Source organism: Halichoeres trimaculatus, unplaced genomic scaffold (genome assembly GCF_033239565.1).
Source record: "Halichoeres trimaculatus isolate MK-OKI-2021-1 unplaced genomic scaffold, fHalTri1.1 fHalTri1_scaffold_7, whole genome shotgun sequence".
NCBI classification, from domain to species: domain Eukaryota; kingdom Metazoa; phylum Chordata; class Actinopteri; order Labriformes; family Labridae; genus Halichoeres; species Halichoeres trimaculatus.
The window spans coordinates 19,180,491-19,195,942 of record NW_027437185.1 but is presented as its reverse complement, the minus strand read 5'-3'; the positions used below and the strand labels follow the sequence as shown (position 1 = coordinate 19,195,942).

The 15,452-nt window shown below is 40.1% G+C and overlaps 1 protein-coding gene across 1 annotated transcript in view; it reads right to left on the bottom strand.

The window, feature by feature from the left end:
* The window catches only part of macrod1 (mono-ADP ribosylhydrolase 1), a 158,956-nt gene that overhangs the window by 142,859 nt on the left and 645 nt on the right, over positions 1–15,452 (bottom strand). The window contains exons 2-3 of the mRNA XM_074673883.1: positions 14,761–14,856; positions 12,844–12,951 (exon numbers count right to left, since the gene is read on the bottom strand). Coding sequence (XP_074529984.1) covers positions 12,844–12,951; positions 14,761–14,856 — 204 coding nt within the window. The remainder of the gene's footprint in view (positions 1–12,843; positions 12,952–14,760; positions 14,857–15,452) is intronic.

Here is a 15,452-nt window from a genome sequence, read left to right as displayed (position 1 = left end):
GAGTTGGTCAAGACAGCGCTAAAGTCCTGACAGCACATCATAACTACTCTGAAACTGAACCAGCATCAGCGAAGCCAATTTGCCTCAGTAAGTGCTCTGTGTGTACAGACAGTTGACAGGCTTATTGTGAGAATGTGTCCATTAGCTCTGCTTCGCAAAACACAAAGTCAGCGCGGTGGGGATACTGCTGAAGGAACTGGGGCAGAGGAGGTTCAGTAACTACGGAAGGGGGGAGCAGTGCAGCTCACATGGGATCTGAACCTTCTGCTGCCTGGTCTGAGCAACTTTTAAACTGAGGTTACCTTACAAATAAACAATACAGTTCTTTTTCTTTCTTCTAAACAAAAAAGCAGTATCCAGTATCTGTATCATAATTAGAGATGAACTGGTGTGTTTTTTCCTGGGCCAATACTGCTTATAAGTAGTGAAGGAGGCCAATAACCAATATTTGGAACCAATATTCATTTGCAATTAAGTAAAAAAATATTGCAGTCAAAATTTTTGAATATACAAAATCCAACACTAATCTCTGTTTAAATGCCTTTAAGCCTAGTTTAGGCTAACTCCCAGGCTAAGCAAGTTAAACAAAAACTTAATAAAATAAATAGCTCCTTAAAGTTTTCACAGTGAGTCAAGTTTTCAAACAAATGACTGCGTGTCACCAGCCAGATGGTACGGTGGGTGGGACAATGCTAGAGACAGAGCAGTGACTGCAGACAGAGAGGCGCGGCTGCATCAGAGATATGCCTCAAAATGCCGAACTTCAGCGCTGATAATCGGCCTGGCCAATAATCAGTCTATCCCTAGTCATTATATCTAATAGCCTTTAATATGGCCAAAATATCAGTTTGAGGAACAGGTGCACCTCAAAAAAGAATGTCATTAAAAAGTTCAATAATTTTGATCAAGAAAAATAAAGTCCAATTTATTTTTGACCCACTATGTGTGAGCTCAGTGTTTTTCCTGTTTCAATAGTAATAGCTTTGGTTCACAGCTCAAACAACAGTAAAAGCAAACCTCAAAAAGCACAATACTTAATATGAATTACATAAATCACTAGTTTAACAAAAAAAAAGAAACACCATGTTTCTCATTTTGTAGTTCCAAACATGCAACCCTGCCTTATTTCCTTTTCCAGCAGCACTCAGCACCTGCCCACTAGGGCTGAACAATTTATCGTTTTCAGATCGAAATCGCAGTTTTAGACAATGCAATTTTGAGATCGCCAAAGCAGCAATTTTTTGCAGCGCTCCTGACTGACTCAGGATCTGTTGTGTCAAGTATTATACACATTCTGTTTTAAAAATTTGTAGACAATCTATATGTTAAAAGTGCTGGTAAGCAGGTCAACAACACAAAGCCTCTGTTTAGGAGCAGAAGTTGATCAAAACAGATTATTTATCATCACTGTTGATGATTAGAAAATCGTGAATTGCAATATCTGCTAGAAAAATTTGATCTTTTCCTAATATCGTTCAGCCCTACATGTGAATATCCCAACGCTTGATTTGAAGTAAATCGTGAATCGAATTGAAATCACAATATCTGCCAGAAAAATCGCAATTCAATCTTTTTTTAAAATCATTCAGCCCTACTGCCCACAACACCTAAACTCCTACCACCTGGTTTACTCACTATGACACCACTGTGCTCGATGGGACAACTCACTAAGAGACCTCCGGGGGGGGGGGGGGGGGTTTCTCAAGAGTAAGAAGAGAAACTTTCAACCCATCAAAATACAGATGAGGAAAAAGTAACTATCAAAGCAATCTGGGCTTCGGCTTGTTGCTTCCACCATGTCACACTGATGCAGCGTAAGGAGTCCCAAACAAGTATCAAATTAAAAGATGGACATACTTCTCAGAAGTGTTTTGATTTTAAATCAGGTTTTGGTTGATTTTAGGAAATAATCCAATAGTTTGAGATGCATTTAATCAAGTTTTGATTTTAAGGGGTTAAAAGCTTAAATCATAAGAATTACCCAACAAAAGATCTGAAATATTACAACATGCTTGTCAGGACAGTAACAAATTATAGCTTTTTGAATTAAATCACAAAAAAGTGTTATTTCATTTTTTTTAGATGCACTCATATCAGTATTTCTGGAAAATGCGCTGAATTAAAACCCCAGATCAAGAGGTTCTACATAATTTTCATGTGACGCTAAAAATAACAGCGTTTTTATTTTCCACTTTTACATTTGATATTTTTTTGTCACATGGTATCAACGAGGTCCTTGGTGTCGATCTGGTCCTCCTAAATTTGAATCTACAAGGAACTAAATGCATCAGAACATCTCTTAAATGTAGATTTAACCACAAAAAAAGCGTCAAAACACAGAAAAATACACTGGGGACTATTTTAAAGTATCAGTTTTGAGGCTTTCTTTGAGCACACACGCATCTCAAATATTTCTCTGCTCTGGCAAACTTGGTGTGACATTTTGCATCTTGCGATATGAGCCAGTCCTAAGAGGAGCTGACAGGAGCTCTGGGCTAGATGTATGGTAACTGCAGCACAGAAGGAGATATAGTGAAAGTACTGTGGGGCTTCAGGGACCCCAAGAGCAAGAGAAGTCTCTGTTCAGGGCTTTCCATCACCGCCCCTGACCCTCTGTTACTACCAGGGAAGCCGTCTGGATCATAACAGCCTGCCTCTCCTGATTAAAACTTCGGGATAAATGTCCTGATGAATAAGCGGCAGTCATCTAAGGATGAAATGCAGCCTTGAAAATGATACTTCCACGTGCAGAATAAACACCACAGCTGGCAACTGCTTGATTATTCTCTAATAACTGCGACATCATGTACATACTTAAAACAAAGACTATCGAGAGCTTAAGCAGAAGAGACTAGAGCAGATACTGTGACAAAAATCACTTAATCCTTGGCCTGCTGCTGGAAAATCCCTCAGAAAGTGTTTAAGCATGCAACCATTCTCACTGTATGTCCTCTGTTCCTGCAGTCAAACGAGGAGAATGCCGCTCAGGTGAAAATTGTGAAATAATTTTAGCCACTCTGAAGCAATTTACAACAACAAGCCAGGCCTGACAATCTTCCATACGTGCTCTAGCAGCGTGCTGAAAGCAGGGATGTCTGCCAGGCTGATTTTGGCGCTAAGCACAGCGCTAAGCCCCATTGACAAAGCCAGCTAAGAATCAGTGAAGCCTTGCAGAAGGAGTGTGGCTCTGTGCCACTGAAGGCTAATGCTCTTGTTAGGGGATCTACCTGCAGAGCCGAGGGTTCGCCTGGTTTATCCTCTTAAAATCACCAAACAGGATCAGCCAGCACTTCCCTATCACCTCTCTCCTCGAGTTGTTCTCGGCAACGTCCTGCTGCCTGCCTATCTGTCTGCCTGTCCGTCTGTCTGTACCCACTCATCCATGCCTTCCCAACATCCCAATCCCCTCATCCTCTCTAACCCCACAGCCCCACAATGTTCCCCACAACATTTATTGGTCAACATCAACCACCAACTTCCCTGGAATCAATAAAAGATGCTGCACCGCTGGCTTGAATTCATATTGTGCCCAATGGAAGCATCCAAGCTCAACAAACATGGAAGTTCAATTATTGATGATCACGCAACGCACCCGTCCTCATATAGTGTGTTGTAATAATGAAACATTAAACTGTTATTGTGAGGATTCTGCTGGACTCATGTGTTTAATTCCAAATGACTTGCAGATCTAAGATCTTTTTTCTGTGTCGGAGCAGTTAGGCTTTAAAGATTACATGGAGTCAGATCACTTCAGTGTTCCTTTGACCATACAGTGCTTTCTAAAGGGGTCTTCCACTAAGAAAAACAAAGAGCTACAACCGATGAGTCAAAGAATCTCATCACTTCTAACAGTGAATATTGTGTCTAAGAACACTTTTGATACCTTTATTGTCATCCAAAACAAATGTGGTGCAACTAAATGACTAGTACAAAACACAGAAACGTTTTTTATTGTGTTTTGGTATTTTACCCAGAAGATGTTGCTGAAATATGCCATTTTTATTTTACTTAACCTTTATATAAGTACTTTTCTTCAGGCTTTTTATGCTTTTAATTCAAGAGGAGAGGAAACAGGGTGAGAGGGGGGAATGACATGCAAGACCACTAGACCATCTGCGCCCCTATTTAACCATTACTTAACCAGGTAAATAACCTATTGGGTTTTGGATCTCTTTTACCCGGGTGGCCCGGCCAAAAGAGCAGCAGCACACATCAAAAAAGCAAAATGTGATAAAGACACAGTTTACAAACAATAAGTTAATAGAAAACAACTGTTCACAATGAGCAAACTGATTTACAGATGGAGAGCAGAGCACAGCTTACAAATCCAAAACACTGTCCAATTGTCTTGCCCATGTTATCTCTTAAAATCGAGCTAAAGGTTGCAAGCGAAATAAGATCTCCCATTTTCAAGTCATTTTGGAGAAAGCTCTTTTCCTGAGCTTAGTGTGTACACCAGCTAAAACAAAAACAAACAAAACAAAACACAAAGCCACACTGACCACAATTCAATAGCTTCCCTCCCTCATTTGGTCATGGATGAGAAGTGTGAATTGAAAACTTACATTGAGTAAATTAACCTTGTGAAGTGCTGCTTTGATTGAAGATTTCTTCAGTGGACACAGCACGCCACCAGTGGATGTTTGCAGTTGTGAGCACAAGTATCGTACCTTATGAAAATCTCAAATATGGATTGGCAAAGGTGCAGGTTGTGGACTTAGTTGAAAACAACATATGAGCTTAGATTATAACCCTTGCTCTTCTTATTTAAAAAGAAAATAGGGATATTCATGCCGAGCCCTTGTGAAACTAAACTCTGTTTTTGGTTTCAACCAACTCTTGAGGGAATGGCTTTTCAGTTTCTAGATGCTACACTATGTTTTCCAGTTAGGTTTGACAGTCTGCCAATAGTAACATTAAGTCTGTAGACCTTTTTTGCGACAAAATCTAAAAGCCATCGCAAAAACTGATGTGCAACTGAAAGCAAAGTAGAGACCAGATGGTGAAACAAAGCGCTAATAAATCTTTGTTGGTTTCATCAGCACCAGTGACCCATTTTACATTATCATATTGCTTTTAAATTGATGAATGATACACTGTTATTACAATAAAAAAACCATTACAGCCACTAACCCCTCCTGTTAGGAATATTGAATTTCTCTCATAACACATTTAAATGAGAAAGGTTCATGCTTTGGCTTTTATCTACAACCTGAACTGATCACAGCTAATACATCAATAAACTCTGGGTCTGTGACAAACTCAGATTGAGCATTGACTCAGTAAGACCGTCTACATCTGGGGCTTATTTTATCAGTTACATAGGGAAACATTGGATTTCTACTCCATAGGTCGTACCGTTATTTGTTTTAATTTCTCTCACATTAGGGTACATTATTTTCTCTGCTTTGAATCAAAAGTATCTCTCTATGTTTGTGATTTAACCAGAACAAGACATTTGAAGATGTCACCTTGGTCTGTGGGAAACAGGATTGGGCACTGTTTGTTATTTCCTGGCATTTCACAGACAGTCATTAGTAACAGTTACTAATGTTTTGACTGTGAAGCTGCATGTGAAAAATTGGAGTTGTCTCCAATTCAAGGACAAGACATTTAAATGTCTAAACACATTCAGAGCAGCATCTGTGCTGCAAAAAAAACAACTGGAGCGAGGCAGCGAGGTACCATCACCCGACAACCGCAGCGACGGGAATGGCCAACAAGGCAGTCATCAAGCATCTGTCAGACAGTCAAGAAAAACTGTGTCAGACTGAGATTGTTTTGAGACAGGGAGCCCGAGAAGACAGCATGAGAACTGTGAACGGGCTCAGGAATAAATGTCTGTGGGCCAAAAAATGACTGCCTGACAGGAGAGAGTAAAAAAATGAGACAGAGAAACAAAAAGAAAAATCTCTACAAACAGCTCTTTCATTATATTTTAGACTTAAAGTTTTTGTTTAACCTGAGAAAATTGATTTATAAATGTGTCATTCATTTGCTGTGTTTAAATTAGCTTAATCTAACTTACATTTGCATTTTTTGACCGTGTTTCATCAGTAAAAATCATTACGTATCCGAAACCAAGGGCTTCAGGAAAGACTAGAAAAGCACTCAGAGAGCGCAGACCTCCGCCAAGCATATTCTGATTGTCAAACAACAATTAAGTCCTACTTTAATGTTATACTCCCTTTCAGCAGACTGTCTGCTACAATTTGGTGTTAGTTGCAGGTTTGTACGATAATTTGTTTCCTGACAGTGTTGAAAATGATGATGATGAGCCTGTACATGTTTCATATTCCAGATCTTAGTATTCAGAATATTTCCAGGATCTGGATCATACTTTTACATCCGTCTTAAGTTATCCTGACCTTGCCTTGTATTGTTTTGCAAAGCAATCCAACCATTTATCATGGTTTTATACACATATGGTGAAAACGGCCCTATCTCACAATGATAAAGGATCCTTAAAAAAAAAATCCTGGATCAAGACGGTGATCCAGATCACCTCCAAAATTTAATCACTTCTTCCTCGTCCAATTTAGAACATTTCCTGAAAATTTCATCAAGATCCTTTGGTTACTTTTTGAGTTATGTTATTCACAGACAAACAGACAAACTCTCTCAAAAACATAACCACCTTGGCGGAGGTAAATATATGTTGTTTTTACCTAAAAGCAAAAATGGCAACTGTGAGAATCAGACACTTCTTATTCAGAGGCTGGTATGTACATCACAATAATAAACCAAAGGTGTTTCTCACTTTGTTAGCAGCTGCATTGAATGATTTGCTCTGCTGAAAGGCTTCATTTTAATTTGAGCTGACTCTCTTCTCACCTCTGCATTAACAAAAAGTACAATTTTTTATTAATGTTCCTGCTGAGACCAGGCTTTGATCAGCATCTCGACTCAATGCTGTTGATCTTACATATACTTCTCAGTCTGTTATGAGTCATAGCCGACTTGTTTGTGCTTCCACTTGCCAGACATCAGTGAATAAATGCTTGTCCTTCTGGCCAGGTTCCTTTTAAGGAAACCTACGTCAAAGTGATGCACACAAACATAACAAAAGACAAATGTGGCGGTCAGTGAGACCGGGATCATTGCTACTTTTCACCTGACTGCCTACCTTTCCCCTGTAACCTGTTTGTCAGTGTGTTAGTCTCCTGTTACACAGCCCCATATCCGTCCATCTGAGCTTTCTCTCCAGGTTTTTCTAATCTGTTAGGAAGTTACAGTGCAGTCCACAATCACTCTCCCTTTCATCCCCTCTGTCACCTGCAGACTTGGAAACTATTGGTTCTAATCTTGTATCTCTCAGCTGTTGCAACGGTGAGTGGTTTCCAGCACCGACCAACAGCTTTATCTCTGACCTGCAGAGGAAAACCTGGGAGACCCTATCTCACACACACACACACACACACACACACACACACACACACACACACACACACACACACACACACACACACACACACACACACACACACACACACACAGAGACACACACACACACAGACACACATGACTGGACAGCTGCCCACTGAACACAGTCAAAAGCACACTGCTCATACTCGCCAAGCCAGACTCACAAGCCCATAGTCGGGTTTGTGCGTCTATTTGTGGCACACAGTGAAAGTGTACACAAGTGTGCACATGTAGGAATCCATGTTTGAAACCTTACAATAAAAATGCGTGCAAAGGTGACACACACACACACACACACACACACACACACACACACACACACACACACACACACACACACACACACACACACACACACAGAAACAGATTCTCAGTGAGCAAAAATTGTGACCATGACAAGTGGTTCAGCTCCAAAGCCTGAGATAGGAGCAGAGTATTCTTTATCACTTGGTCGGCTTAATTTTAGGAACAGTTTTTTATAGTCGAGCCTGAAAGATTTATCAGCCTCCAGTGTCACTGCATTTACTCTCACACATGGAGTTAAGTCCACTGGAAAAAAAGGATGTTAACACAAAACTACAGAGAGAGCCCGTGAGTCCACTTTTTAAGTACTTTTATGACATTCAAATTCTGTAAGGAAGGAAAAAAAAAAGAGGAACACCAGAATAAATGTCATTTAAAGCGAAACAGGATAAACACTCTGCACTGAATGCGGCTCCAGGAATGGAAATGAAGAAAAAAACTTTTGCAAGGAAAAATGCAGCTCAGTAGAGCTAAGCAAATTTGCATTTAATCAATTTGAAAAAAGGTTTTAATGCAAAGTTAGTTGCAGAGACATCGTATCCACACACACATACACACACTCTTGCGCACACACTCCTAGAACTCATCACTCTAACGCCATTTCATTGTGCAATCCATCTTAATCAGCAAGCCCATCAGAGACAATATATCCTCCTCTCCATCTCTCTCTTCTGCTCCGGACGGAGTGATTGAGGGGTGTAAAGAGGAGGATGTTTCTGCCCGCCGTCTCCTCCCCCACCACACCCACCCACCCAATCCCCCCTCTCCTCCTCCTCTTCCTCACCAGGACGGCTCTTAAGTGCTTGTGGGTTTTTATGTTTGTAGTGTTTTATAGGAGTGGGCAGGAGCCAGGGGCTATAAAAGTGTGGAAAGAAGGAGGGAGGGGGAGGAGAAGAGGAGGAGAAGGAGGAGTGGGGAGTTACTGTAAATCCAATCTTTATTGAGAGCGACACGAACGACAAACAGCGCCCGGCCGGCCTCTCCTGCAACGCCCTGCTTACCTGATCAATCAGAGCTGATGGGGAATGGAGGAGATGGCTTAAGTGTCGACCTGTTCATTCTCCAGTGTCTCCACGTTTATCCACACATACAAATGTCCACACGAACGTCTCATTATACAAACATCCATGAGTGTGGTTTTTGTACGTCTGCAGTCAATTACCAACCACCAGCCAGGCCTGGAAGCCCCCCTCCTAACCTGCCTACCAGTCTGCCAGTGCAGCGTATAATTGGCCACAGTTGGCTTCAATTGAATGTTTTGCTGCTTTAGGGGCTAAATGATTTTTCAAGGCCTTCAGAGCAGCAAGAGAAAAGATACAACACTCCCCTTCGCATGTCAGAAACCACAGGCACAGCTCTCTGGTACATCTACAACAGGAGAACCTTTTTACCAGCAATTTTCTAAATGAGCGTAACTAACCGTACTTTATAATTGTCCCTGGATGTCTGCTCTTTTGTTTTAACATCACATCGAGCACGGCTGACATCACTCACAGCCTCTTAGTCAATCAGTTAGTCATCGGCTGGAAAGGTCAGCTGCTTACTCGACAAAATGACCACAGTGACAGGCGGCAGGCCAGCCCATCAGTCACACTGAGAAAGATGAGCAGACTCTGCTGCCCAAAAACCCCTCGGTGGATACCCTGTACCTGCTTGTTGCCATGGCAATGCAGTCCATGGCTTCAATACAAGCCTATGTCCCCTCCCTGCCTCTCTTTTATCCTCTTTTTTGCTCTCCTCTTCCAGACTCTCCCCTTCGCTTTTTTGTCAGTCGGCGTGCTGACTCGCTCTCACGCTCTGTCTCTCAGTCATGTTTCCTCTGGCGCTCTTGTGTTTTCAGCCTGCACCCCCCCTCCTCACCTTGCCTCGTCCTCTCTGCTAAATGGCACTTTACTAGCTGTTTCCTCTTGTTAACTCCGTGCTACTTTGCATGGTGGGACTCTGTAAAAGCTCCAGTAAAAAGCTGCGTCCCTTCTACAGAAACAAATTACTATTACTTTCTGCACACACACTCATAATTACTTCAACATTTGTAGGCAGATGTATGCATGAATGATTTGCAGCAGACATACACACACAAACACATAGGCAGTGTGTAAATGAGAGTCAACGATCAACATATTCACAGGATGCTGGCACAGCGTACACCTGCTGACAGTCAGCTGCCAATGAGCATCTATCATTTTCTGCTAAAGCCTCATCATCAAGCATCATTTAGGAATGCTGGCCTGCCTCTCTCCCCTGATAAACCGCCTGAGCCAAGACTCCGATTCAATTTCCCCCCAATGCTCAAAGAGCCTCGTGGGAAAAGGGCCCTGAGTAGATGAACTGGCTTTGAGCTCCATCTAATGGTCACCAGGAAAATGTTGACTCAGACTGTGTGTGCTGAAAACGGGAGCAGCAGGTGTGAGGAAATGTTCTGGGTGAACACCTGTCTCTACAAAGAACAGTCTTTAAACTTTATATTATGAGACCAGTGAGTCTGAAAAAGAAATTGTAAAGTTTACCCATTACTATTTTTCTTTTATCAAGTCTACTTACAGCTTCTTATTTGTAATGCATCTCAGAGATGGTGACTTAAATGTCAAACAATCTGAATTGTATGTAACTGATTTATTGTTTTTATTGAATATTAACATATATTGTAGTTTTCTTCTTCTTCTCCTTATATATTTTACATATTATTGCTATATCGGCCTCAAATAGGGATGGATACCATTTACATTAGAAACAATCTAGTACCGATGCTCAGCATCTGTCAATCGGCACTCAGTGGTACCAATTTTTGTTACTTTTGTGTGTATTTATGTGGTATTAAGATGAATTTGTTTAAAAGTAAATTCTCATAGTTTTCAATATAACATATTTGTTTTTCAATATATAAACTTGTAAATAGAGGTGTCCCAGTCCGATATTGATATCAGATATCGGTCCGATATCAGCAAAAAGCAAGTATCTGTATCATATCGGAATGCATCTAAAATCCCCGATATAAGCGCTCTGATATAAGCAGTTTCTGTTACCCATTGGTTAATAATAAATGGGTCAGTTTTTCCTCATACCTACTGTTGCTGACTACTGTTCTTTGTTTGAATAATATCACTTAATCAAGCCTTTTCTAACATGACAGACATACTACAAAATAAGTAACAAAAGTATGCATGTTTAATGCTGATATCGTATCGGATTAATATTGGTATCGGCCAATACTCAATGCTGCAGTATTGGTATTGTATCGGAAGTGAAAATGTCATACCCGGACATCCCTACTTGTAAAGCTGTGTTCATGCTAGACTTGCTAATGTCCAGCATGAAAAACTGCCTACTCTTCCACTCCCTCACAGTCACAATGATGCGTTAAGATACCGAAACATGGTGCTGTTCGATTTTATATGAATCGGTAATTGGTACTACAGACAGAATTCGGTCGGTACCTATCAAAGTTGGTTCCCATCCTTAGCCTCAAACAAATTTCGTCATGCTGTTGTTTTAAGCGCCTTCCAAATAAAATCCCATTTGCAATATGTTTAAAAATGAAATAGGTTGGCATAAAAAATATACATATGTAAGTACCCCCTCACATCCATGGACACTTTTTATCTTTCGACTTTACATCACACCTCGCCACTTTTTTTCCACCAGAGTCTAGGACTCAGGCTCAAAAATTGTTTGAGACCTAATTTACAGATGTCCTTACTTGACTTAAAAAGAGCACTGATGACTCATTGGACTAAAATTTGAGCATTGACTGCATTTGTATTTGGAGGTTGAAGCAGTGAAGTCTGACTTATTTAGTGAAAAAGATTCTTGAGTTTTGTTAGATTTTTTTAAACTTGTGTTTACAGCCTTGAGCTGCTGGACTCGTATTTGCGAACATGTGCATGTAGGTGCCTTCTTGCTCAGTGACAGTCTCCTCATAGATTTTACCGTAAAGACAAGCAAAAGTGGAGCAAAATGTGTTGTTTACAGCCCTCAAACTCAGACTCCAACAGGACACATCTAGAAAAGTAAGTGAGATGCTTGTCGATGATTGGCAAGCTAACTCTAAAGTGATTGAACCTCTGAGTCCAAGATGTTTGGTTAGCTGGATGCTAATTAAGAGTAGGTGGGCTGAATATATTTCTGAGTTTATTAGACTCATGCAGTGATCATGGCAGTGGAACAGATGAGTGCGTCTCCACATTTAGATAGGCATGGTGCGTGCTTACACAAGACAGACAGTCCTGGAACCTCATTGAGGATTCAAATCTCCAGACCTGTGACAGGATCAGTCAGAATCTAATTTTAACAAAATATGTTTTCTCCAGATCCAAAAGGTCACGCATTGGAAGTCTACATTCATTTACTGAATGTCACTCGTCAGGGAGTGTCACTTTCAGTTTGATATGACACAGCACCCCACCTTTTAATTGATACTAATAATGAGGTCTTGACTCAAACTCTGGCTCTTTTCTGCCAGTTTTCCTAGTTTCTGTGTTGTCCTCTGCTCTTTGAGGTTGGCATTGGCCTCTAAAAGTCACCTCAGTGTAACTTTGGTTAATTTACATAATTCAATTTCAGAGGATTTGGTTTATAATCTGTTCAGCTCTACTGAGACTTACCAAAAAACACTAGCTCTGCTTTCAGGTTGCTTTTCTTCCTTTTGAAGTTTTTAGGACAACAGGCAGCAGCAATCCTCTTGATTTAAAACCCTTGTTGTTCTTGTTCTTGGGTTGTCGTGTATGTGTGTGTGTGTGTGTGTGTGTGTGTGTGTGTGTGTGTGTGTGTGTGTGTGTGTGTGTGTGTGTGTGTGTGTGTGTGTGTGTGTGTGTGTGTGTGTGCTACCTTACAGAAAACTTCCCAGAACAAACAGAACAAACATGTAGGTAACTATATTTAAGCCTGTAGCTGTCCCTCCCACACACTGAGGGAGCATCATTCCCATTATCACAGCATAAAACCACCCTCACAGCTGTGTTTGGTGCCTCATTTCTTACAGATGGATGCACAGTCTGGAGGCTGTGCTCAGTATAGCATCTCATTTTTAATCCATAATTCTTTCTCTTATTCCCCTCTGGTTTTCTCTCTCCATCTTTTTGTTCTTGTACACGTGTTTACTTTGAATTCTGCTCTTACCTGCGTTGACAATGGCATCAATCTCCAGCTTGGTGATATCACCGGTGTAAAGGGAAATCTTCTGGTCCAACTTCTCATTCCTTGGACAAAAAGGGTCACCAGAAACACCTGAAAGCAAAACACACTCACACCTTTTAGTTTCAATAACTAAAGTAGTAAAGGTTTAGAAAGTGCTTGAAGCTGCTGTGTGGGTATTAGAGCTTGTGTTGGTTTTAGTGCCCCCTGTAGCTGTAGGCAAATGTCACTTTGATCATACGCTATATCTTTTTAAAATCATTTTTGTTATTATATTAATATATATTAATCAAAAAATTCTCAGACTTTTGGCTATTGCACAGAGTGAAGAGTCAATGTTTCCTCTCGATGCAAAATTCCTTTAACCTCATGACATAGATTTGACAGTTTATGTTATGTTATTAACAGAATTGCAAAAATGCAGTAATTTCGTAAAGTTGTGACTTCATAAGTCGTACTTTTACAGAGAAAATATGCAACACATTATGTATATGATTTGATTCAAACGAGAGTTTACAAATGTTTTATTTGTGCACAACTATAGACTAGTATGCATATATTTTATATATGCATGGTTTTGAATGTGTGCACTCACACAAATCTTTTGACAGTGACCGTACCACATAATTTTTGTCAATACTCAAATATGCTATGAGGACAATCTGTTTTAATTGCACTCCTTCGCCACCTTGTGGCCCAAAATCTCATGCACACTGTAGTAAATTACTTTTAGCGAAGTGTGTGTTGTTTTGGAATTAAATGGAGATCAGATCTAAACAAATTTTCTTTCTTCAAGACAACTTTTTACTGGATACAACGCGCTGAGGTGAGGTATTTATCAGTACAGTTACATAGCGCTACAAGTTGAAATGTGACATCAAGCAAATATTGTAGCTGCTAGCTATAAGTTAGCAACATCATCAGCCCAGCGCTCCAACGTATCTGTGGGCTAATGTGACAACAAGTAAACACTGTCAGTTTGTAAGTAGTTCAGTAGCCGTTTAAATTTAGCACAGCTGACAGCTCTAAGACATGTCAGTAATGTGTAAGGTTAGTAAATCCTGGTTAGCTATGTCCTGCCAGTCATCTACCAAGCAGAGCTAATGTAACCTCATTCTTCATTTTATTGATAGATTCTCAAGTTTGAACAGAAAACTGCAGAATAACTGCTGCATGTGGTTTGGAGTGAGCATTATCACTAACAGTTTAGCCCCTGTGTTAAAGAGTGATACAGCCCAAGCTCGGGCTGTATCATGCTCCCGTTTAGCTTTCTTCTGCTCTTTTGTCCTTATTCTGCCTGACAGTCAGGCTACTGTGTCCACCATCACTACAAAATTAGTCATTGAAATCCTTTTTAGCAGAGAACACAGATCTCTGTGCTTTATCTTTTCTCTCAACTAAACTTTGTCAGCCTGCGTGGTGTTGTCATAGAGACTTAGACATGCCATAATTTAATCCGGTCCTGGTCGACCCGATCTGGAAGCTAACAAGTAGCAATTTTAAATAACCTGTTACCAGCAAAACTGTTGATACTGCTGGTAATCACATTTTAAAGTGTAGATTACAATCAGGCTTATATCTAGAAGGGAGACTTTTTAAAGATCACTTTCATATTCCTCACAGCCCCTTATAAAAACTGAACTTATGTCACTGCTTTGACCCAAAATATGACATAATGTTTCAAAGACACAAATATTTCATAGCATATGTTTAGCCAATACCATTTCTGCAAGAACTGCTTTCACAGGATGTCCAGATTTTTAACTCTGCTATTTTGTAATCTTGTATGGCATCAAATTGAAAAAAAAAAACTGATAGCATGAGAAAAAAAACACTGATGTCTACAAAGTCTAAGCACCACATGAGCTGGACATTGATTTTGCCTGAAGTCAGGTGTCTGACCTGTGGGAGTCCACACAGGGATGTCTTCCAGTGGCACAGAGCTTGATGTCCTGTAGTACTGACGCCTGTCCTTCACAGACAGAGACAGCAGGAACTCTGGGAGAGGCAAGTGAGAAACAACAGTAAATACGTGGTATGTGTGGAAAACTTATTCTTTGTCTACATTTTGTGACAGAATCTCACTTGAGTTGACTGAAGAAAAGCTAAGTGAGGGATAGTACAACATGTCTCATCATTACCAACTCACTGAAGATTTCTTTAGTGAGACAATGGCATTTTTATAGAATTTTATTCTTCATTCTTACATAATGTGCATCTCTCGCTAAATTATGTTTTTCATTCAATAACTTTTGGTTCAGATACATGTGTGGAGTAGAATATGTATCTCTAAGGGAAGTAAGTATAGCAAAACAGTTAATAGAATACAGTTAATAAACATAAATAGTTGCCTAGTGCATTAAAGTTATTTCTTTGGACTTGAAATGAGGGTACATTTGTTAATATCACATTAAATACATTTATCATATATCATACTTCACTTATTTTTACAGAAACTTATAACACTTTTGTTTAATGGACAAATGGCATACTTTTCTGCAGTAACTGCGTGGTAGACCTACATAAATCATGGAGTTACTGACAAGAGGGCAGGTTGTTTGTTGATGTGATAGTAAATACGTGTTCTTTTCTTG